The sequence below is a fragment of the Pempheris klunzingeri genome, chromosome 10 (genome assembly GCF_042242105.1).
Source record: "Pempheris klunzingeri isolate RE-2024b chromosome 10, fPemKlu1.hap1, whole genome shotgun sequence".
In the NCBI taxonomy this organism is placed as follows: Eukaryota; Metazoa; Chordata; class Actinopteri; order Acropomatiformes; family Pempheridae; genus Pempheris; species Pempheris klunzingeri.
The window spans coordinates 787,562-813,607 of record NC_092021.1 but is presented as its reverse complement, the minus strand read 5'-3'; the positions used below and the strand labels follow the sequence as shown (position 1 = coordinate 813,607).

The window sequence follows — 26,046 nt, the reverse complement described above, 5'->3', positions numbered from 1 at the left end:
TCATGGAAAACTTTGATTTTTCAGGAGGAAGAACTTGCAGAAAGCAGAGAGTCCTTTTGGGTTATTGAATCCATAAATGTACACTTTTGGCTGCAGAGATGTGCTCCCATTCAGTCACACAGGCATTAGTGAGGTCCGACAGTGACGCTGGGTGATAAGAGCTGGCTCACAGTCAGCTCTGCAGTTCATCCTAAAGGTGTCAGGTGGGATTGAGGTCAGGGAGAACAGTCACGTTCTTCCACACCAAACTGGGGAACCTTTTCTTTATGGATCTGACTTTGAGCATTGTCACGTTGAAACAGGGACGGGCAGGAGTGTCCATATATCTTAGCTATACTGTGTATGTTTATATCATAATATATATCTCTAAAAACAAAAGACCTGCTGAGAGAATTCCATTCACATCTCCCACACGCAGACCGTTTGAATGCAGCGACAGGCTGGTGGGTGCTGTGCAGCCAGGTTCTGTTTCTGCTGGTATTTATAGATGCTTTATAATCCTCCTCCACTCCTCTTATTGACTCTTGTTTTGTCACTGGCTCTCCTCCCCCTCTCTCTGTCTTTCTCTTATTCGCCATACAGAGAAATCTCAGGTAGAGTCTGTGAGCTACTCCAGTCCACTCATCCTATCACCAGATGGCCCCTGACCTGCCGGCACTCAGCTGTTAGCACCGCTTTTAACTTCCATGCTTGAGGTTTGCCATAAAAGCAACGTGTATGTAAAATGCCGAAGTGCACAGGGAGAATCCAGAGCAGATAGCTGAGTTGTATGTGCCCAGGTTCAGAGGTATCTGTCCTTCTGTGTTTGTGCTGCTAAAAGCTATGAATGAATGAAAAGCTCTCAAACATCTCTTTCCAGGAACAATCTGGTCAGTCTTCCAAAAGTGATTCCACACGAGCCCTGTTCATGTGGACTATCCAGAGCACTGGGTGTACTGAACCTCCCCAGGGAGGGACAGGTGTACAGGTGATGTTCAGCTGATCGTTCAACTCAGTGAAGTGATTTTGTGTTTTTAAAACCAGTCTAGGAGGCACCCTGTCATTGGTCTGGAGGTCTAAGGTGCAGTTTCACATGTACACTCTCACCTGAGCATCCTCCCGTAGGTCCGTTGCCTCTTTGAGGGGGGCGCTGGCCGGTTTGAAAGTCTCGTCCACCGCCTTGATACCAGTGTGCCTCAGCGTGACGTACTCCCGCCCCCGCCTCCCCACCCTCCTCACGGACAGACCTCGTCGCTGGGCTTTCCCGCCTCCTCGCCGGTTGGTGACCGCCACGTGGACAAACAGGCTGGCGTGGGGTAAGGGGTCTCCTGCCATGCCCAGCAGGGGCACGTTGCGGTAGCCGGGCTGAAGGCACTCGAAGGCCACGCTGTACTGGCCGATGAAATCATCTCCGATGTAGTCGTCGTCCAACACCACGAAGCGCAGCAGGGCCAGCTCCGGCATGTTTACCTGGAGACAAGAAGCAAACACTGAGGGTGATGACATCCATCTGACCTACTGACACTCAGCTCAGCGTTACATTAATGGTACCACAATGACAAGGTCCTTCTCCTATCTGAGGTTAAAGGAACTGTCGAGGGATTGTACATGTTTGAATATCATTGTTTAAAAGTTGAACCTCAGCTACAACTTCAGGACAGTTGAGTAAATTCTACATGCTGATGAAGACCATGTGATGTGATCGACAGCCACTGAATAAATCTTGAGTGCTAAAAACAAGCCGCTTTCCTGTTTTTTCAGGTCATTGGTTTGACTATCGAGGCTTTTAAGAGTTTAATGTTTGTCACGTGAGGAGGTGCTGACACACACACAGCCTTTAAATGCATCTCTGCTTCATTCATCTGCTCTTGATTTAGAATCAAGCCGTCTTATGATGAGCGAAAGATTCACTCCATTATATGTTTACAACAGCAGCAGATGATCTGTTACTAACAAGGTTCAGCTGAGGTGTTTTCTAGTCATTCAGGCTCAGATTTCTACGCAGAAGAAACACTAAAACTTACACAGCATCACGTTGACATGTCATAGTGGCTATCATCATCATCATCTTCTTTTAAGATGAAAAGACAAATCAAGCTTTTTTCAGCGCTCTAATGATGCTGTCCACCAATCCTGACTTTTGTTTCACCATTTTGCCGCCCCCTTCTCACTCCCCATTTAGCCAGAACACGCTCTGCTAGCTGTTGCAGTGCACACAGGGATCAATGAAATGTGATGTCCGTGAATTAATGTAGTACACAAGCCTGTGACGTCATAACCACGTCATCAGCTCGGCGTCGGTGTCGCTGGCCACGCTTTGATGCATGTAGTGTGAACACTGCAAACACAGAGTCCGACTTTTGCTCTGCTGTTTTTAGTCTCTGCCAACTCCTGAGGGAAATGTGTGTCTCCTTAGCTGCTAAGCGCTCCACCGTGTTCCCCTGCTCGTCTCCCTGGGTCTGTCTGCTGCTTGGTGCAGAGCAGGTGCTGCACTCTGACATTTTACAGCCTTTTAGCTGCCTGCTGCAGCCAAAAACAACTCTGAGATCCAGAGTGAACCCAAACAGTGCAGCCAATTATAGCCACTTTAACAGTAAATATATTGTACCATTTTTAGTCTACACCGAAGTTCACCTAAGTTGAAGTGGCAGCTTGGATTTGGTGCTCGTGAATGTACCAGGTGGAAAACAAAGAAGATGAAGGAAGAGGAAAACCATTTTGTGTTGTGAGAAGTTTGAGAACCCCAATTTTGACGATCCAACTTATTTAGAAGAGAAAAGGCGAATCCTTGTTGGTCACACTTGGACAGGGAGGGACGAGCCAATTCAATTGGATTCAGTTGGCTGCAATCTGCAATCTCACTGCTCGATGCCACTGAATCCTAAACACTGCAACTTTTAGAGCACCGTCGGCCACTTAAAAGAGCGCCACACATTGTCATAGAAAATATTCCAAATAGATGTAATTCGACAGAGTAGAACCAGAGACATCTTCCTCTTTCCCCAGCCGCTCATATTCCCTGCCAAAACCTGGCGCCTACATTACCCATAACAGGACTAGGCCTCCGACAGCTCAGGTGTGTCGTGCTAGTAGCCTGCAGCAGAGATGAGGAGCAGGCTACAGAGGTCTGGTAAGATCACTTCCTCCTGACACACCCTCACATTTTTTCAACCAAGCCCCGACGCTCAGACTTCACACAGCTGGAGTTGTGGAGCTTCATACAACCCTTTTCACCGATGCAGTAGTTCTCCTGCTAACAGATCTTGATGTGTAAAATCGGTGGAGTTCCCCTTTAATGTACTGTAATTAATCAAAACAATTAGTGTACCTGTTGCGATCCAATTGTCAGTTGCACAAAACATTGTGTGTGTGTGTGTGTGTGTGTTGCTGTGTCTGAGCCTGGAGGACAAATGATTCAGACATATGAGAGCATGCCTCAACAGGCTGAAACGTACACTTAACCAAGCGATATGACCTTGACTGTGCCTGTGTCAGTGTGTTTACATGCCTGTTTGTGGGGCTCTGTGCCTTTTCTTACGGGTGTGTTTCCTTTTAAGTGTGTGTGAGACATGACACACTGCCCTCCATTTCCCCTACCAACGACACCAGAGCCTTCTAGTCACCTTGTCCATTGTGTTAACACACCCTACATGTTTTAATGGGCCCTTCCTTACAGCCAGAACCTGTTCATGCTCCAGCTGAACTTAAGCAGTGACAGTTCAAATAAAGCTTATTTAAAAAAATCCACCATGCCCTCAATAATGACGAGGCAGCGTTACTTACTGTGTTATTCTGCCCTCACCACAGTGAGAAGACAAAAAGAAAATCTGGAGCTACAGATGGCAGGAAGATGCAGACAATATGTTCTGTCTGTTCTGCAGCTAAGTTCAGTTTAATGTCACAGCAGTCGAGACTACGATTAACCACAACATGGAAAATACAGTCATATGAATATGATATAATATGAAAACAAGCTCACGACATTTCATACCAGATCTTTGTGGGACAGCTGGACAGTGGAACTGCTCAGACAGCCACGAATCCAACCAGAGGCATCGTGATACAACTCAAGTTCACAGTCCAACAACGACTGATATGGCAGAAATTCATCTGTATGACCAATTCACAGCTAAAACCAGAATCAGGCTCTAAGTGTACGGTGTCTATCTGTCCTCCTGCTCCTCACCATCCTCCCATCTGAAGCCTTTTTATTTCCTCTCATCTCTAATAATACTCAAGTATGCCTGAAGGTATCAGGCTTATCAGTCAGCTGTAAGGGTGCTTTCACATCCAACCTGCTCGGTGTGGTTCAAAAAGATGCTCGTTGGTGAGTTTCTCTCTTCAGTTTGGTTGGATGTTAACCGCCAATCATTCAGCTCTGGTGCGATCCAAAACACATCAACACGTGGGACTCAGCCTGTTTTTTACATTTGTGGATCAACTAGACTGCGTGGTAGAGAATAAGTGACGCAGCTGGATTCAAAAGGTTCTCTACATGAGTTTAGTCTGCTTACTACAGAGCTGCAGAGTGAGAGGAGAAATTCCAGATGGTGGTTTCAGAGGCATGGATCCCATATAGGAGTTAACAGGACTCACTGATGGAGCACTTCTATGGCTCCAAAGCCTCCCGCTTAAATGATGCAAAAGAGTAACAGCATCATCGAAGGTACATGCACAAAAAACTTTTGGGGAGAAGTTAATTACGACTCCATCGGTGCATTTCAGCAAGAAGTCACAGAGCTTGAAATACAGTCGCATGTACGGAGAACTGCCAGCTGCTACTGGTGATGACGTCCATTTTACAATCTGCAGCTCAGATGAGTTCAGTCACTACCGCACCGCATTGTGTTATTAGCTACATCTGACAGGCTTGTTCTCCATGGCAACAGGTATGTAGCGTGATTTAAAGGGATTTCTCTGAAATGTAAATGACTTGGTTGGATGGTTACATGATGCGGGAGAGGTCCTGTGTTTCTGTGGTCAGTAACGTCGAGGATATCGTTACTCAGAAACACTCCTGGAAGAAGCGACCCCAATACATATGCATGTCAGCAGGCCATTGTTTTAAGCCTTTCTTACTTCCTGTGTCGCAGAGAAAGGACCAACAGAGATATTTTGTGTCCTGCTGGGGGTATTTTGTCGGTTCCACACTATTTGATGATGACATCTTCTCCTTCGTACAAGGTGCCCTGTTCATGTCCTTTGTTTCTGGCTGTCTGTCAACATTTCTGACAGATGAGGTCCAGCTGCAGACGTGATAAATCTTGATAAACTAACTGTGTCTTCAGGAGCTCGTTGTGAGCACCGGAGAAGATAAATAAAGACATTAGGAGCAGTGATTTGCAGCATGATTTCCTGTCAGTCACCACTTCTCTTTTCAGGTCTGAGCCAGCAGAATTACAGTACAGGTGTGAACACAGCCCAAGCTGTTAGAGGTGAACACTCAGCAGGAGTTTTACGTTGAAACATGCAACAGTGACTTCTTTGACTGGTGTCAGCAGTGGTCGCATTTAGTCAGTCTTCTGCCAGTGTAATTACAGGCACACGTTCTTTGGAATTACAGTAATACACAAGTGTTTTGCAGTCTTTGTGTCAGGAAGCTGAACACACACACGATGTTGCCACAGAGAACATGTCATACCAGTTAAGACAGCCCGTCATCATGGCTCAGCCAAACTAATGCAGGACTCTAGTGAAAGAGTCAGTGAAAGAGGGGAAAAAGCCACATCAGCAGCACCACAGCCATCACATCCAGTCTCCTATAATACATTCACTGCAGACAGAAGTGTATTCATGGGATCATCTCATTTAAATCTCGATGGTCTTCAGTTAAGTACTCTGGGCTCTATTCTCATGCAGGTGCAAAATCGACAGAAGAGCAGACTCTTTTATGCTGTTGACATTTTCCTCTTTCGCTTCCCTATAAATGTTTAATCTAGTGCTCTTTTAAATGCACATTAAAGTATGATTTTATGCAGTAAAGCAGAGTCTGTACTGGGATAGATTAATGGATGATTCTCAACAATAACATCATCACAGACGGCACCAAGCTGTAATGAATCAAGAGCTCCAGCTGCAGTTCTTCTTTTCTTTTTCATCGCTGGACTCGGACCTCAGAATGTGTCCAGAGCTCTCAGGATAGTTCGTTTTCTTCAAGACAAATGAACACATTCCTCTTGAACATGAAACATTCTGGTGGTGTAAAGAGGATTATCATGAGGGGCTGTCACACAGTTATGTAAATGTAAATGATTTTTCATGTCTGCTAAACATGTAAACAACCCAAATGTATAAACACTTCAGCTCTCTGCAAAGACATTTTGTGAGCTTTATGATGAGCAGATTTCTTGTAAAACACTAATTTAGTTAAGAGGAGATATTTGTGGTATGTCACCAGTTATGGGAGCTGTGCGTGACTCCCCAGACACCAGCTGCAGTGTTCCCCTCCCCTCCTGGCCCATTAGGAAAATGTTTGCTTCTTTTAAAGAGGATGAGAGGAATTACTGTGACTTGCTTTTAGTGAAGCATAACCCAAATCCACCTGTCAATAAAGAAATTCCTCCTGATAACCATGTTTTAGGTCTGCGTCATGGCCTGCTCACTGATCGCCTTCTGCTCAGCAAAACTGCAAACCCTTATCACCAGTTCTCACCTGCATCCCAAACTTGTTGTGTTTGTCCATCAGTAAACTGGATTGTACATCGCTTACAATAAACTCATGAATAACTCTTCCCATCACGCCTGCTGTGCCACACCACTGGAACATGCCTTACTTGGAACTCAAAGGTCTCATCAAACAGCGGGTCGTCCTGGTTCTGAGCAGCAGTGCGTGTTCGCTGTTCGGCGCAGTCAGCTGGTACTCCGTGCAGCTCCAGAACCACATAGGGGTCAATGACCTCTCCCTTAGCCCCTGACCCCTGAGGCTTGGGCAGGTTATGTGCACTGATAACCTGCACAGTAGAGACAAAGCAGTTATAAGAACACACTCCAGAGAGTCAGTCACACTCAAAATCAAATGTCTCAGTGAGCAAATCAAAGACAGAAGGTGAGAAGACAACAGAAATAACATGAAGACCTTAATCCGTAGAGTCTGGGCCGGCACTCCTGGCACACAGCCCTGTGTATGGGCACTGAAATACGACACCTCGTCCCTCATTACAGCCGGTCGGAGGACATAGCCGCACCCTCCGTTCTGTGCGAAGCGACCTCTGTGAAGGTCCAGCATGGCGCCAGGGGTTTGCTGGTTCAAGGCCACAAGCTGGACCCCTCCTTTCCAGTATCCTTGTGGGTTGGGGTTACTGGAGTCCAGGCGCACTGAACTGGGTCGCACCCTGGTCAGGGTGCGCTTGGTGAACATTACAAGGTCTTCGGGGCTCTCGGTGGTCAGCCGCCCAGCCTCGCCCTCACCCAGGGAGCACAGCGTCCAATAAGGCGGATCCGGTGGCAGCGGCGTGCTGGGAGAGGAGGGACTGCTGGGCGGTGACTGCTGCTGGGCCTGCTTGTTACTGGCTCTCTGGGCATAGAAGCTGCGGCTGCCCGTCCGAGCGATAGCCACCAGGTCTGACAGCTCTTTGTGGAGACGGAGCTTCCTGGGTTGAGAGGGTGGGGGCACCACCAAGACCACGCCCAGCTCTTCCTCACCGGGGATGGTCATTCGCCGCCCTGCCAGAGGCCCCCCTCCACCTATCTCCTCATCCTCCTCAGATACCTCCCCATCAGAGCCTTCCTGCTCTGGACTGAGCTTCTTCCCCACCAGCAGGATGCGTCCCTTCAGCTGCTCGGGGGACGGTAAGGTCGTGGCTCGCCCTCCCAGGCTGACAGGTAGAGCCTCTGGAGTGTAAAGACGGGAGCCAAACACTTTTTTGAAGTGCTGTGCCATGGTGCGCTGCTGGGCAGGAGAGCAGCGCTGGCACAGGTACAGCAGGAGCGGGTACTGAGAGGTCAGGAAGGCGTACTTATTGACCACCTCCAGGGCAGAGCGGATAGTGACAGGCGCGTGGTGGTGATGATGGTGGTGATGATGGTGACGGGGGATATCTGGCCCATAGTCCACGCCGAGCAGAGGCTCTCCCTCTGGGCCGTCAGTCACCCCCAGCTCCACACAGCGACAGCCAGCCTGCAGGGCCTTTATCAGCCCTCCCAGGTCTGCTCTGCCGTGGACCTGGTCGTCCAGCAGGTAGGAGCGGTACGAGGTGCTGAGGAACCACAACAGCATTAGTCACCCACTTATCTCACGTAATGCTCCTTTATCATATCAATAACATTTAGTGACAGCTGAAAAGATCTTACTAAATGTCAGAGAAGGGGACAAAATATGCACTGATACACTAATTAAACAAGACACAAATCATCACTGGCTAATACCTGTCTCATAACAAAGGGGTACATTTCAAGCCAGAATTGAAAGTTTTGACACCGTCCTTCCTGATCAGCACGCTGCTAGGCAGGTTCATCTTTCAGCGTTCAGACATAAAATGACCTAATACCTACTGTAACACTGCCGCAATCTGTGATGTAATTTGATGTGTACATATTTGTCAGATGTTTTGTGGTGAGTAAGCACAACCGTCTGGCAGATGAGTGGACAGCCACTCTTAATAAGGATCGATGAGTAAGTGGATTCAGAGATAGTCGGCTAGAGAGACATTTTCTCTTTTCATTTGGCTAAAAACGTATGTGGCAGATCTATGTGTGTCAGTGGACCTCTGACTGGCATGTGGATCATTTGATGATACAAAGTGCTGACTTTGGTTTGGGTCTGAACGTCTGAATGACGCCATGCTCTGCCTTACTGTTGCTATGTTTATCAAACTGTATGTTTTGAGGACTTTTATTCTGAACGCTTGCACTGAAATGCTGCACCTGATGTAGTAGTGGGACAGAGGCATGTTCATGTCCTGACAAACTCCCAGGTGCTCTGGGTCGAGCAGCTGGCATTCGGGAGACTGCAGGTACAGAGCGAATCCATCCAGACCCAGCAGCCCCCTTTCCTTGCCCTGGGCCGACGGCTCACAGCGCCTCAGGAGCTCCCAGCAGCCCTCGGTCGTCGCCAGGGACAAACCCTGCTCCGTCTCCAAGAAGAGACGAAGGTCCTGAGGGTCCAGACACTCGCGGTCCTTCGACAGCTGCACCAATAAGAAGTAGACGTCAGGCCGGGTGCACAGCTCACAGAAGGCCTCCTGGAACTCCTCACGTGTCACATGGGAGGTCAGCTTCTCCTTGCTGCGCTGGATCTCCTTAAAACGCAGACGCACCTGTGGAACGACAAACAGATGAAAGAGAGGAGAGTCAGCGAGAGAGGAAGTCAGTTCGTTAGTCCATCGACATTGTGCCTCCTTCACTCAACAAAGCAGGGAAGTTTGATCAAACTGGAGTTCTAGTCAGGATATTAAACAACACAATGTATTTGTCATGTCTGAATCCTTCTCCATCATCTCTCCGTCTCTTCCTTTCACTCCTCTTCTTCTTCCTCCTCCTCCTTGTCGTTTTATCTTGTTCAGGGCTCAGTCCATGCTTGCAGTAATCTTCCTCTGTGAGAGCATCTTGGTAGACTGTGTGAAGTTCTTGGGTAGACTCAGCAGCCATCTCACCTGTCTGAGCCTGTAACACTCCTGTGCTCTTTGTGGTTCCAGGGTGACCCTGTGTCTTTGTGTCAGCGATCACACAGGACGAGCAGGGAGGGAGAACTAAACCGACCTGTGTGCAGCTGCACATCACAAATCCAAACTAACAAAAGCAACAAATCTCTTGTCATAAGGGATCAAACATTGTGCAGGAACAAAGCATCTGATCAGCTCCTGCCGAGCTGAGGTGAATGACGTGGTATCACCTGCTGTGTTGACATCCAGTCATGATGACAAAGACATTATCACAGTGCATGGTGGCATGTTTCTTCGCTTTCTGTCAGAAAATGGTGACTATCTAAAGCTTTGTTGATGTAGGCCAGCTGAGTAGCTGTGTTTTACCTTTGAGTGTGTGAGCAGTCCACCCTCATGTGGCTCATTCTTTCATTGATGACATGTGACAGCCTGATAATAGTGCTTTAAATATTAGTAGGGCTCATTATTTGGGTGATTTATGAATAGTTTACAACAAAAACACAAGAATCTGAGTAAAAATGGATGTGAACAGTGTAGTGTGATCAGGGATTATAGTGCAAAACCTGCAGCTCATTTGCATTTTTCTGTTTCATTTCCTTTATCACAAGAGGGCCTTGTTCACTGTGGTGCAGTTATCAGCGTTTCCCAGCAGCAGCAAGCCCTACCATATCTGGGGTGCATTGGGACAAAACATCAGTGTTTGGACCCCTGTACAAAAATTGTGTTTTTCTTTTTGGCAAAAACAACAAAAGGATATATGCAGCATTAAAACCTTCAAACCGGGATGAAAGAGGAGATTTCCTGCTGCAAGAATTAGTTTTTACTTGATGTCTCCCAGTCCTGCACATGCCAGCGTATTTACACGTCCAGCAGCAGGGAGCAATATTATCAATCAATCAATCAATCAATCAATCTTTACATTTCTAACAGTGTTATCTTAAGACGGACATATTAGCAACCATTCAGTGTTCTGGTGACCTGATGGATCTAAGTCCAGTATTCACTCTTCTTTCCACCTCCTGAAGGAAATATCTGACTCTTTAGCTGCTATATTCAAGGATTCAAGCACCTTCATTGTTACAGCAGCACACATTTTCACAAACTATACACGCTCCACTGTGTTCACCAGCCTGGCGCTAACTTTGCCTTCGAAAAGCTTTGGCTAAAGTTGCTGGAAACCTTTCTGAGAAGACCCAGGCCCACCCCCCTCACCTTGGCTTCCTTGATACCGGGGCACAGTTTACAGATGGTGGCGACCGCCACGTCCTCTGACACGATGCCGTAGCCATCTTCATCCACCTGGGCGAACTCCGCTGCCAGCCACTCACTCCTCATCTTGCCTCCCAGGCTGCCCTCTACTGCCACTCCTCCTTCAACCAGCCCTCCTCCACCACCTCCCCCAGCACCCCCAATGATGGAGGGGTGGGCCAACAGGTAGCGAAGGCCAGTCACCCAGATGTTGGCCACATCTGCCGACAGTGCGACCAAGTCCAGAGACTGCAGAGAGAGACCGATAGTAAAGATGAAGGGTTGTAAGATTCTTCATTCATTGTGCGGATGAAGCGTGTCAACATTAACATGGTACCTGGTAGTCATCGCCGTGTATGATGGAGAAGGCTGCTTCCTCAGCCAGGTGTTCGGACAGAGGACCGTTATGGAGGAAGGTCTCGGTGCTCTTCCCGGTGCGAACCTCTCGGATGCTGGAGACGTCCAGCCGAGCCCGGTCCCCGTCCTTCTTAGACGGCTCCCAGTGTAAGCAGCTGAGGTCTAAGTCCAGGGTGTAGAAACGACAGTAAACCCTGGAGTTGGGCCGGATCTTCTTCAGTTCACATCCACCCTGCATGAACGCCAAGCAGTCGGCTGCACTGCTCACCTGGGATCCAAAACAGACCTTTAAGATCTACGGCCAATTACAAAACAACTACAACATGTTTTTAATCATGTATGATATTAATCAACCTTCTTCTCAGAGGGCATGCTACTGAAGGACACAGTCTTCTTCCTGCCTCCGCCCACCTTCTGTACCGAGGGGTCCTGGGGAAAGACAGATGGCCAAGAGGTCAAAATGAGACAAAGTGTTCCCACATGTTAAGAGGAGCAGCTACACAACCAGACTGAAGTCTGAAAACACCTCCCCATTGGTCTACAGGTAGTGTCATATTACTGTCTAGTAAGGCAGTTAAATGTAGGCTAAATGTGTCTGTACAAAGCAAGAATGCATCGTAGATGTTCTGGATATTTGACTTTGCCAACTAGTCATATTCATTTGGAGGCATTTTCTTTTTGACATATAGTATTTCAGATGTTTCCGGAGTAGTGCAGTATAACAGGACACTATTGTGACTGCTGGTAGGAGTTAAGGTTCACAGGTTACCCCCCCACACACACACACACACACCCACCCTATTTAAAAGAGTCTGTATGAGCAGTGATGTTGTTTCCCTGTACAGGTGGGCCTCTCTTACAGTGCACACACTCATATATCTGCTTCCTGCCTCTGGCAATCAGAGGCTGGTGACAGGATGATTGGCAGCTTCGTCTCTGCTTGGCGAGCGAGTGGGGATGTTAAGTTAACTTTCATTAGCGCTGCAGCGCGGGATCTTTACTGAGGGCCCAGATAATAGCTCTTCAATGATTTGTAATGAGCTGCAATAGTGTTAGCTGAGATGACAGCAGTAATTACATGTGGCGCTGAGTGCAGAGCGCCGGCCACGTCTGCCTCCATCAGCCAGCACTGTCTGGTTTGTACAGAGATACAGACGGAGGTACATTTGCAGTGAAGGCTGTTTCCCTCCAGTATCGGGACTGGCTTCACAGTTTAATGGCATTAAAGGTGTAAGAAAAAACACTGAAGATAAATTTGAGGTGATAAAAGCACCTACAGGACGCAGCACACCAACCAAGCACAGAAATCCACTCACTTCTTTCACACGTGGTGTCAGCACTGGACCAGATCTAGTGGCTGTGTCTTTAGTCGACATTGTTATTACATAATAATTCAAACTATAAACTCAACCCATTTTTCCTGCCCTCTGACTCTGAAATATGCAGTAAAGAACCTTGGTGGCTCTCTGATGAGCCTGCACAGGATGAAGGTGATGACCATGAAGCGTTGTTATTCCACCACATCAGGAAACATGGACTGTGTTTTAGATGGTATATGGGCCATGCATGAACACAGATGTGTTCCTTTCATTTGTCAAAAGGTCACACAGAGATAAAGAAAGATGGAAAGTAGCTCATTTATTCAGTACTCCTATTATAATTCACAGGCAAATATTCTACTTTGATGACTTTAGTTACTTTGTTCCTTTGCAGATCAGGAAAATTAACACAAACTATAATGAACACATAAATTATGAGGTAAGATAAACTTCGATGATCCTGGGGACAAATTCACAAAGTGACCATCAAATATCATAATCCAGTAATACAAACTACTTCATTCTGCAAAGGGCCCTTCTACATATGAGTGGTTGTTCAAGTATGCTTTGATTCTAATACTTTCACCTGAGTACAAGTTTAAATGCAGGACTTCTGCATTGTGGCTCCTTTTACGGAAGAAAAATCTCTGAGTATTTCCTCCACCACTGAGGAGATGTTATTCTACATCATGGTGTTACTTTCTATACGTTTGGCTCAGTAACATAAATTAGAGCTTAGATAACGGTCAAGTTGTTGATTGACAGAAAAATAATCAGCAACTAATTGGATAATTAATTTAGTGTTTCAGTCATGTTTTGAGCAAAAATGGTTGAAAAACAGCCAAATATTATCTTTTCATTTGTCCTACGTCAAAGCAAACTAAATATCTCTGCGTATTGGACTAAACATTTTATCGTCTGCTAGAACTATAAACCATAATACTGTCGACATATGAAAATCCATTAGAAGCAATTCCCCTGAATTCTCCATCACAGGAAACTGTCATGAAAGAAAAGGGCTGCCTCTCTGTTCTATTCTCGTCCCACCACCCTGAGGTTTAGCATGTTTCAGACCGTCCACATCCTCTCAAGTACACAGAGGATCTGCCCCAGCTAAATCTCCTGTCAGCGACAGGTTGAGCTGATAAGTGATGAAAATGGCACCAGATTTTTGAACATCTGTGTTTTCTCAGCTTTGTGTCCTAATACCCAGAACGCTTGATTGTGCAGCATCGTGAAAACATTTTTGAAAGAAGGAACAAGCGTTTTTTTCTCCCATCGTGCTGCTGCTGTTAACCTCATGTTGTACTCATGCATGCAAACTGTCATATAGCTACTGTACCTGCAGTCCTTGAGACAGAACATAGTCTATACAAACATCTGTTGGCTACAAAATACTGGAGATCCAGATAGAAAGTTAGTTATGAAACTGGATATCTGGGAGTGGATCTTTTGAGTGTGTGAAGAGCTGTGTGCCCAGGTTTACAGACTCCCAGTGGATCTCACTCAGCTTCAACAGTCTGCGGTCACAATGAACATTTAATCAATAGTTAATATCCTTTTTATTTGGCAAATGTAAACAGTGACTCATAGTTTAACCAGCTGAGGCAGCCTGCTGACACATCTCTGTCACTCACAGCTTATCTACCGTCGACAGGATGAGAACACACGAGGTCCGCTCTGTCCACTGCTTAGATCTACACATTCACAATCACCACACACACACACACACACACACACAGAGTTCAGTTAACATACAGAACAACGTCCAAACTGTGGCCTGTGTGTGTGTGTGTGTGTGTGTGTGTGTGTGTGTGTGTGTGTGTGTGTGTGTGTGTGTGTGTGTTACATGTGGCATCACGGAGGCTCCTGTCAAAGCAGAAACACACACTGTGGTGCCATGAGGTCCAACTGATCTGGAGGGAGCTACCTTTCAGTTCCGAGTAAACATTCATGGTGGATTTGTGCTTCCTGACTCTGAGGCTCCGACCAATCGGAGTGCACACATGAGGTCTGGTTGTAGGTGAGACAGTGACTGAGGTGAGACAGCCCATGAGACAGTGACTGAGGTGAGACAGCCCGACAGACTGTGGCCTATTCTCTCTTTAAGACCATTTACTTGTCCTTGTGGAGAAGACAGTTGAAAGTATGGAACAACACGACTTTGACATCACTGAGGTGAAGGAACCACCGTGGTCATCTCCTCAGGGATGAGACGGGTCGCCCACCTCCCAGCATCGGACCCTTAGGTACTCTCGTGCACGATCTGCTTCAAACCGGACAGTCGTGGTGGCTTTTGTGGAAACCTTCTCTTGTATTACAAAAAGAATTCATCGAAATGGGTTTGTGAAAACATAAGATGCCCCACAGCGGTTAGTTTACGCTGATTTGCATAAAGTAGCCTTTACCTCAACTTGACGCAATCAGCCGGACCTCGTCTTGTCAAAGAGGGAGGGTGTAAGTTTAAATCAAGGCCTTCTGAAATGATGAGGCCAGTACTCCCTCCTCTCTGAGGGGAGGGAGAGAAAATCACATTCACAACACAAACATGTATTGATTTCCACGACAGCGGCGGAGCAGCAGCGAGGTCACAGCTTCAAACAAAGGCTGTCCGCTTGCTTTTCTTTATTCACATAACTGTCCCACAAAATGTCTTTTTTATTAAGTTGGTCAGCGAGGAGGCTGGACAGACGAGCTTAGAGAAAGCAGGTCAGCGGGTATTTAGGTGGACAGAGCTGGGCGGGGGCAAGGGTGGGGGGAGGCCGTGTATCCGTGATGCTTTGGGGCAGTGTGGACATTTGGGAACGCTGACGTTGTTGTGGCTGTCGTTACTAATCCAGTGTGTGCATACGTGCGTGCTGAGTATGTGCATGTTTCCACTTGACACACGATGCCATCCAGGAAACTATGGCCTCGTCCTCCTAAAGCCTTTAATGTAGCGCTCTGTTTGCTCTAAAAGGGCATCTATCAGTTATAATCCACAGCCCGCTTTCAGCTCCATCTCCCTCTCTCCGCTTTGTTTTACTTCCACGCTCTCTTTCGCTCAGATGTGATCATTCTCTCCATCACCAAGCTGCTGCCAGGGAAAAATCTCAGCACAGATGGAGAGATGCTGAGGAGAAATGGGACTAAAAGCTGGAGGGAAGAGAGAGGAGACGCAGGAAAGGCCAAGAAGGACAGGCCAAATTAAGAGAATGGGTTTAAAATGAAAGGATATCTTTGAGTGGACAGGGAAATGGTTTGAAAATTGACAAACAGAAACCAAAAACCGAGTGGAAAGGAGCAAAGAGAATGAAAGAACAGATGAGGGATAGGAGATGAAAGAAGGGCTGAGATGCAACAAGTGGGGACACGGAGAGTAGAATCAGAACAAACAGATGCAGAACAACAGGCCATTGAATTGAATAGACAAGGACAGTGTTTACAGCAGCTCACTCTTTACTCTGCATCAACTATTCAGCACATCACACAGAGCAGCATGTACGTGGCATCGGTCGGGCTTCAACATCACAGCGAGCGCAGCGCCTGAAGACAGCAGCGGTGACAGAGAGGTGGAGACTCGGCACACTGCAGCTGTCCGAGATGGACAACAGAGGCTGCAGAGGTCTCCTGTAACATCAAGACTAAAGAGTCTGGAGGACAGAAAGACAGTAGCTAGAACTACCCCCCCCCCCTTCTTGACTGGTTTCTGCTTCATCCCAAATATGTCATCCTCTCCTGCACCCTCGACAGCTGTGGCTGGATAAACATATATGAACTGAAAGAAACAGCAGGAACACCCAGTCAGTCCAGCACCCCCCCACAGTCCACTTTTCATCCATCAACAAACCTGTTTATACTATTTATTAACCTTGTGCATAATACTCACACACACACACACACACACACCAGACCAACACCTGGCAGTTGCATAAATCCAGTCCCGATCTGATCCTGTGATCTGGCTAATGATCCCTCAGCACATTGGCAGAAGATTACCACAATAGATTACTGTGCTGCCGCCCATATCCACAGTCTAACAGTCACTAATCCACAGCAAAGGACGGACCACTGTGTCGCAGTCAGCACAACGGCCCAGTGCACACACACACACACACACGCACACACACACACACACACACACACACACACACACACACACACACACACACACACACACACACACACACACACACACACACACACACACACACACACACACACACACACACACACACACGTCATTTCAACAATGAACTAATTGTTATTAACTAAGAACTTTCAGTATTACTTATATAAACACAGTTGGCGCTCCACAGCCTTGAGGCTCAAAAGGAGAGGACCTTTTTGGTCATTGTTAATGATGTTCCAGTTCCCCTGCGCTCCGACTGCAGCCACGTCAGCGAGCAACAGGGTCAAGCTTGGCAGTTTGGGACTTCAGAGCCGTCGCCTCCTGACTCACACTGATCTCCTCCTGTGGAGCAGTCTCTACTCCAACTGATGAGGGTTAAATAACAGTGCATGGTGTGAAATGGTCATTAAATCATTAGCACAGATTTACACAGAAGACTGGCTTCCACTGGGGATCATTCTCATTTACTGTACGTGCTACTTTTTATTTCATGCACACCAAAGCAGCATGTTTCACCCCCAGTGATGGTGTTCATGATGTTCATGTTCATGATGTTAGTCTTTCAGCTTTGATTTACCTTCTCGTATGCCAAATGGCACACAGACACAGTGCAGTGATGAAGCTTATTGAAGGATGAGACGGACAGAGGGTGCTGAGCCGGAGTCAGCATGAAGGAGCAGAGGAGAAAAATGTGACAAACACTTTGAGGGAGTTGTGCAAAACCAGAATGATTAATTGATATACGTGACCAAAAGTGTCTGTGTACGAGTCTGTGGGTGGGAAGTGTGCGTGCAGATATTTCAGGGCCGGCCCACTGATTGTATCTGGTTGAGTCATTCAATGAAAGGCGTCCTAACAATGATTCCTGCAGGAGCCCTGTGTGCTATTGTTTGTCGCTTCATGCACACTGTGGATTCTGTCGCGTACTGAACACAGCCAGCGCTCTTTAAGTCATTATAACAATTATCTCCCAGAAATTATAGCCACAACACGTCCGACAAGCTGCAGCATTCAGGCCTGTAACCTTTTACAAACTTTCACATCACTATCCTTCCTTGTGTGTGTGTGTGTGTGTGTGTGTGTGTGTGTGTGTGTGTGTGTGTGTGTGTGTGTGTACCATCCACTCATTCAATTATTCTGTTCACTCTGGAAAACTTAAACCAAAGATATTGTGAGCCAAAACAGACTGAGACCTCACCGTGAGCTACGTCAGCATTAAGCTGAGTGGTAGAGAGCTCAGTCCACAGTTACACACCTGAACAACATGGAAAGAGCTAAAGCTCTTTGTCTTCAGCATCTTTTTAGTGGCTAAACAATGAAACTGAATTGCAGCCAACATCTAGAGAGCAGTGGGACAGACAGTCTGACCAAATGGTTGTTTAATGACAACCTGTATGACTGCCATTAGTGCATCGTTACAGGAAAACTCCTCATTTCAGTCTCCTCCTGCTTAATCTTCTCAGGCTGCTGTGCCTGACATTGACATAACATTGACATGAATCCAGGTTAATGAAAACAGCTCTGCTGTGTATTTGGCTGTATTGGTACTCAAAAGAAGAGAGTAAATGTATGTGAAAACACTCCCTGTATGATGTCATAAGGGGATCTGTCGAACATGTGACCTCCTCCAGCCCTTTAGCAGTTCAGGAGACCCAAACGTAGAATGACTGCACAGAGGCAAGAGTAAAGGAACAAAGAGGTTTTACTGGTAGTTCAAGAAGAGTGATGTCCGTTCCAGAAGTCAAAAACCGATGATGAGCCGATCAGCAGCAGTGATGTGGCAGAATGAGCAGGCTGGCATGGCTCTGGTCGTGGACACTCAGCTACTCTGATCGGTAGTTGTAGATACAGGGCAGCACTCCTCATCTTCCATGATCGCCCATCTGGAGCTATGCTAAGCTAACATTACAGTTAGCCGACACACAGCCAGTTTAACAAGCTCATAAGTAAGCACGGAGGTACTGTCATTAGGAAGGTTTCTGTTGGAACGAGCTGTTAAAGCACAGCGCTTCGGTCCTGAAAAGGGCCTTCTCCTGGCAGGCTTGTTCAAAGTAAGCAGAGCAGTGTGGAGGTGTTTCTGTTCAGAGGTCTCATCACAGTGAGTCTCTGCTGACGCATGCTGTAGTACGCACACATAAACAGCAGTTTGAGTCAGTCGGCCCGACACCCGACCCCCAGCATCTACACATGTTCCCTGATAACCTGGATCCTTGTGTGTCGTGGGTGTTGGTGAAGCTCTGGCCTCATGCTGTGTAAATGACTGATGGGGACATTTTAATCCACACATTCTTATACTTCTATAAGTGTGAGGACCCTCATTGGCATGATGCATTCCCCAGCCCCTTAACCTAATCATTTGAAGTTGTAAGGACCAGACAAAAAGTCCTCACTGTGTAGCAAGTACACACACACACACAGAGAGAGAACTAGAAAACACTGCCACTGGTTCAGAAAAAGATGTGAGGTGCTGGAACACCTGATTAATGTGTGAGCATGAAACCATGAGCTGTTTCCTGAAAACTACACAACATTAGTGGCTTCATCTCGCTGCTGCTGTGAAGCCTACATGACGGTAAACACACAGTAAAGACTCTTTTACAGCTATGTTCCTCAAGCCGGGCCGAAATTCTACAGATTAAAACCCAGTTTTTAGAACTGAATTGGTCAGTCTGACACTCAAACATGCAGTTTGAGGGGGGGGGGGCTATGACACCTGAGTAAGTGCCAGAACAATCGACGATCAGGTTGTCAGACCATCAGCGGATTTGTCTGTCAGATGCCCTTCGGTTTGAACAGGTTTGATTGTCCACATGGTTGCTGTCAGATGATGTGTCGTGAAGCGTAGTGAGCTGGTTCCATTAAAGTGATTTTATTTTCTGTGTGGCTGAGCTAACATTTACTACAGTGATCTCAGAAGAATCATTTCTCCCTGTGCACGTTTTTCCTCCTGCTTCTGCGATCTTTACGTTAGTGTGACAACATCAGTTCAGAGTTATGGAAAGTGAAATGGAAATGTCATGACTTTTACATAAAGGGTAACTCAGGCGCGTATTCAGATACGACAGCAACATGTTGAGGTGCCGTCACATTTCCATAAAGAGGCGCTCGTCTGAAAAGGTGATGCCCCCCCTCCGTCCAGCAGCCTGTGTCTCCAGCAGCTACTGCCTCCTGCACAGAAACCATAAACCACTGTGACACGGGAGGACAGCCCATCCAGACAGGCACACAGGACAGCCACCTCCCTTCATGTCTAGACGGTTTCTGACTTTCACCTCTGCCTTTCCTCTCTGTCTGCCCCTGCTGCTCCATCTCCCCTCCTTCATTTCTCTTTACTCCTCCTGAATCCCCCCAGTGTTTGTCCCCTCCCCTCCCAACGCTGCTCCTCCTCTCCTCTGCTGCTCGTCTCATTTCCTCCCTGTTGATCACCTCCCTTCTTCCTCTCTGTCGTTCCCCCATGCCCTTTTCCATCTCTCCCATTCCTCGCTGTTGTTTGCCCTTTATTACCACCCTGCTTTTCTCATCTTCTATCCCTCCAGCTGAGCATTAGTGCTATCAGGGGAGGCCTGGGGGGGTCTTCAGGCAGTGGCCACAAGGGGCCCTTATCCAAAGCAACGACACACTTCCAAGTCAAGAGGACATTTGTTATGTAACAGCTTAAAGCTTCCCGGCTTCTCCGGTGGGCCTCTGACTCGGCTGATATCTACAAATGTGCACGTGCACACACACACACACACACACACACACACACACATGCACACACACACGCACACACACACGCACACACACACGCACACACGCACACACACACAGATGAGCACAAACAGACAAACATGGACACACTCGGGAAGAAAGAGAGAGAGGAGGGAGGAAAGATTAAGCTGGAACTGTGATCAAGAGGAGGGAGTGGGAGAAGCGACAGAAGAGAAAAAGAAAGGGGAGAGAGGGAAGACTAAGTGACAGAGATTAAGAAAGGACGAAAAGAGGAAAAGAGAGAAGACCGAAGCAGAGGAGGGATGAAGGGATGAGCAGGGGAAAAGACAGCTGGTGGAGGAAATTGGTGGAGAAACCTGAACCGAGCCTTAGAGGGAAAAAATAAATGAATGAATGGAGACGGAGAAACGAGAGAACGATAAGACGTGAGAGCCCTCGGGGCACAGAGGAGGTCAGGTAGGTATCTCAAAAACAAAGAGACCCAACCAGCTTCCACCAAAAAAGAAAAAAAAGAGCAGGCTGACATGTGAGTGCTCTATTCCTGCTGCCTCTCTGTGGGAAGGAGACAGGAACACAAGGATGAGGAGGGAGGGGAGACAGTTGGATGGCAGCCCTGTACTCGTCTGAAAAGGAGATGTTTAGTAAATGGCTTGATGAATCTTTCAGAAAAAAGACGAGCGAGCGTGTGGTGGGGGTTCAGCAAGAGCAGGAGGAGAAGGATGAAGAAGAGGAGCAAAGAGAAAAATGTGCACTTTGAATAATAAAAGGACATAAAAGGAAATTAAGCCAGTGGTACATAATGAGTGTGTGTGTGTGTGTGTGTGTGTGCAGCCCAGTCACTGCTCTGACACGTCTCTGTGGGGACGCTGGTTTTTTGGAGTGGGTTGCATAACTGCTGTCTCGGGCTGGGTCTGACGAACCCACCATTTGACTGTGTGCTCCTTCTAGAGACATTTCTGCTGCTTTAGAAAAGTCCTCCAGGCTGCACACACACACACACACACACACACACACACACACACACACACACACACACACACACACACACACACACACACACACACACACACACACACACACACACACACACACACACACACTCACTCACTCACTCACACACACACACACACACACACTCTTATTATGGTTCTACTTTCAATGTGATTTCAGCCGCTGCTTAGCAACCCCAGGTGAAGGACATGAGGTGGGATAATGAAAATGTAATAGCCTCAATCTTTTTTTATCCTGAACAAACAGAAAGAGGAGAAGAGGAAACAAGAGACAAGAAAAGAGAACTCATTTGTGTGTTTCAGTTGAACAACCCAGCATCACACCCATTTCCTGTGTGATTTCCGTGACCCAAGAGTGTGTTTGAACTGTGATACTGCAGCAGGACACCCCTGACGTCTTGTCATCACACCGGCTCTATGGCCTGTGCTCTTCTCATGTCGTTCTTACGTGGGTTCCCAGGATAGGAAAGTCTCAGCTACATGCAGCTGTTGAGTGCATTTCATTTAAAAATATACATGACCTGATAAAAGATCCCCTAGTGCTTTTAAGCTCAGCTCCTCTGTAGTATAAACCTGCCCTGTTCATATCAGAACACAAGTGTGCATAGTTTGCATTTTTGTGTATGAAATACATGTGTGGCCTTTGACTGGAGTGTATTACACTGGAGCTCAGCTGTGTGTGTTCTTTCTGTAAGTAATTATCACACAGGCATGTGATTCAGCACGCTGAATTAAGGTCGAAAAGCATTTAAACTATTCAAAATAATTCAGACATGATGCTTCACGTGGAGGTTTGTCCATCATGTCATGTGTTTTGTGGACTTGAAGAGGACTCATGAACCAGGACATCCTGTGGGGGCGCTGCAGGATTATGGAGTACTGGGGACCGTTGATACGAGCCATCCAGTCCCCGTATAACCAAAGCGAGAGCTGCTGCTGCTGACAATGTCATCTGCTTCCCGTTGGCTTCTTCAGACTGTCACCTCCAGCAGGCACTGGAGCAGTTTACAGTGTGAGCAGGAAGTCAACACCTCCAAGTCTGAGCCCAGACTTCTCCCCCAGCGTTGAGAGCAAGTTTGAGTCTGTGTCTTGTCCACATTGAGTGCCATCAGCAGTATCTGTGTGGTGAAGAGGGAGCTGAGCCAGAAGGCCAAGCTCTCGGTTTAACAGCCGATCTACGTATCAACCCTCACCTACGGTCCATGAGCTTTGGGTGATGACCAAAAGACAGAGACTGCAGATATAAGCAGCTGAAATGAGTTTCCTCTGCAGGGAGTCTGGGCTCAGGCTCACAGAACAGCTGAGCAGCTCTGACATACAGAGGGAGCTCTTAGTGGAGCATCAGTTTGGGTTTGGGCATCAGGTTAGGATATATATATATATCATTACACTATATAGATATTTTATATATTTTATCATCCGGTCTGGGAACGCCTCGGGATCCCCCAGGAGGAGCTGGAAAATGTTGCTTATGAGAAGGATGTCTGCTGCCACCACAACCCAACCCTGGACAGATGGATGGATGGATGGATGGATGGATGGATGGTTGGATGGATGGTTGGATGGACGGACGGACGGACGGACGGACGGACGGACGGTTGGATGGACGGATGGATGGATGGATGGATGGATGGATGGATGGATGGATGGATGGATGGATGGACAGATGGACAGATGGATGGATGATAATGCCTCAGAAAGTAAATATTCATATATTCTTAACCTGCATAACGTGTAACAGTGCAACATTAGTGTGGGCTTCTGTCTGTTTTCTCTGTGCTGTGTCCTCTACTCTCCCCTGGCGCTTAGTTTTCAGGATTGGATGTCATTTGATTACAGTTTAACTCTAAGTTAAAATAATCGTTAGAACTTATTGTCCTGTCAACAAAGGAGCTCACACTTTGTTGGACATGGCCACCTGTTGTGGAGCAACAAAGTGGATAAAATGAAAGCAGATGGTTAGGGCTATCGATGAAAGATATAATAGCTTCCTCCATTTTGGACCCTCCAGCGTTTCATTCGCTCAAAGGTCTGCACCGTCAAGGTGGCTTGCTTTTGTTCAACAGCATACAAATCAACAAATCTACTGATTGCATTAGAATTAGGTGAATTTGCAGCTAAATGTCGCTGTCTTACATGGTACACAGGTGTGACCGGGCCTTAAAACTTGTTTCCAGCAGTATGGGTGAATTTTATTTCTTTCTAGCATGAGAACAGCCCTAACCCTAACCCTAACCCTTTAGACAAAAAAATCCTTTCCCTAAATGTGAATAAGTGAAAGAGAAAAAGATCACAAAATGAAACTAAACGGTCTGAAAATCTGAATATAAGAATGAAAACATCATCTCATTTACAGTGCAGACCTGTAATAATCATGGTGTCAGGTGTGCAGTGTGAAGTTCACCAGGCCACTGACACAAACGACTCGTCGTCAATCCATCTAACACACACACACACACACACACACACACAGCAGCACCCAGCCAGCTGCTCTCCTCTCAGTGTGTGAAGCAGTTTCATCCTACAGTATCCACTACGTACTGTTACTGTCCTAAAAATCACATCTATTTCTAACAATTATAGCAGTCTATAGCAGAGGAGACAGACAATATCATCAGAGAGCTCAATAATCTAATCCAAAGTGTTCTTTTCTTGAAGAACAAAAGAAACTACACCATAAACAAAAAACCCCGGGTGAGAAGCAGCATGGGAGAGTACAGAGTGGATTAGTAAAGGAGGGATGGAGGGAGGATGACCCTCAGTATTACTGAGAGAGAGGAAAAGGAAATGGTCTCATGGTCTTGACTTAGATGATTAAAGTGACTGGGAGCAGCTGGACTGACAACAGTGAGACTGAGACTGAGACTGATGCCTCCGGAGAAACTTAAGTTTAAAAGTAGTTACAGAAATGAGTAACAGAGAAGTGGGCAGCCTTTAGTGAAAGGTTTTCACTTGTTCACTGTCAACAGGTTCAAATGTCTTAAAATGTTCATGGTTTGCTTGTGAGAAGTTGAAGTGTCAGTTGAATTTGAAGCACTGAAAAGGTTTGAATCAGGAGTCGAAGTGAAGGAATTCAAGTCAAAGTGAACTCTGACCCTTTCATGGTGTGTTCTCTTTGAATTAGCATCCAAATCAATACCACAGGGTTGTTTTTGAATTACAAATGCACGTTGCTAACTGGTGTTAGCTGGTCACTTAGCATAGCGTTTGCTACGCGGTACCTGGTCCCTCCGGTCTGCTAACCTTTGTTATCAGACTGTAGGGGTGTTAATACATGCGTCACTGTAGACTGTCATTAGATAGTACTGGATACCTGCTCTACCTCTTAAGCCAAACAGGTGAAATCTCACATGCTTACATCGTTAACGTGACAGCTAGCTAGTGCTCTCTCCCCCCAAAGATAGCTCTTAGCTGCTCTTAGTTCTCATTTTGTATTTGTTTTTAACTCTAACCGCTGCGTCACTCAACATTTAACCACCAGACTTTAACCAGGTGAAGACGCTCCACTTTTCTTCCTGGTAAACATCTCTCAGCATAAAAACACAACAGCGTCCATTCTAAAAACAATCAAGCTTTTTATCCAAGAGCCTCATCAACACAAATTCATTCAAAGACATGAATTGATTGATTAAAATTAATTGAAATTGATTGAAATGAGACTATTTCACTGACTTCCATGAGACTGGGTTGGTAGACACTGTGTAAAGGCCACCGACATCTTCAAAATGAATATACTTGTTTAGGTTACCATCGTCTAACTAGTGTTCTGTGTAGTTTGGCACCTTGTATACTTCCTGAAAATGTTCTCATTAAAGGATGAAGTCCCTGACAGAAGGAAATACTCGGGTAAAGTGTCAAGCACCTCTCATTCTTACCAAGTGCTTGAGGAAGTGCTCTGTTCCAAATTGTTTTACAGGGACTGGAGCCTGATTTGTGACAGCAGGCATTTTGAACAAATGTGTTACCGTCACATCAATATTTATTCCTTATTTATTTAGAAACTCTGAGTCCTTGGCTGACAACATGTAATTTAAAAACAGGATATTTATCCAGAATGGGATTGATTCAACTCTTTGAAAACAACAAGTACATTTAGAACGACGCACTCAGGGGGACATAAGGTTTTAGAGTTATTTAATGCTCCTGGTCCACAAGGCTTTGGCAAGTGACAGGTTTTGATGGCACGGAGGCCTTTCCTCCCAGGACAAGAGACATGACAGTGCAATTTGTGCTCGACTGCATTTCATTAAATGGAGGCAGTGGTGATCAAGTAGATTCGAGGTAATCATCTCTTCAGTGAGAAGCTGCGGGGACCTGCACGTCAAACCAGCGTCGTGTCAGACAAGTGAAGAGTCACAGTGACGCATGGATAGACAGATGAGAATGGGGGCAGAGAGGAGTGAGGAGGCAGGGGAGAAGGCGGCGATGGACAGAGAATAGATGGGCTGCAAAACTGGGAGCGGGAGGGAGTGATACAGCGAGCAGAGCGCTGATTATGATAAATGTCATTCTATTATTGCCTGAATAGAATTTAGGACAGCAAGAGGGGCGGCGGGGCAGAGAACGACTGAAAGGAATAGAGTGGCTGAGGCAGGAGGAGGTGGGCTGGAGGTTAGTAGAGCGATAAGTTCAGAAGTGTGTCATAAAATACTGAAACACACACACAGGTAACACTGTTGTCTCTGAGTAATGCTGACGGGCTGGCCAGCGGT

At 46.6% G+C, this 26,046-nt stretch overlaps 1 protein-coding gene across 1 annotated transcript in view; it reads right to left on the bottom strand.

Annotated features, from left to right (window-relative positions):
- Positions 1-26,046, bottom strand: part of plcl1 (phospholipase C like 1) — a 62,114-nt gene that overhangs the window by 5,482 nt on the left and 30,586 nt on the right. Inside the window, exons 2-8 of the mRNA XM_070838682.1 lie at positions 11,538-11,612; positions 11,164-11,451; positions 10,791-11,075; positions 8,842-9,233; positions 7,055-8,174; positions 6,753-6,929; positions 1,087-1,449 (exon numbers count right to left, since the gene is read on the bottom strand). Of these exons, the coding sequence (XP_070694783.1) occupies positions 1,087-1,449; positions 6,753-6,929; positions 7,055-8,174; positions 8,842-9,233; positions 10,791-11,075; positions 11,164-11,451; positions 11,538-11,612 (2,700 nt within the window). The remainder of the gene's footprint in view (positions 1-1,086; positions 1,450-6,752; positions 6,930-7,054; positions 8,175-8,841; positions 9,234-10,790; positions 11,076-11,163; positions 11,452-11,537; positions 11,613-26,046) is intronic.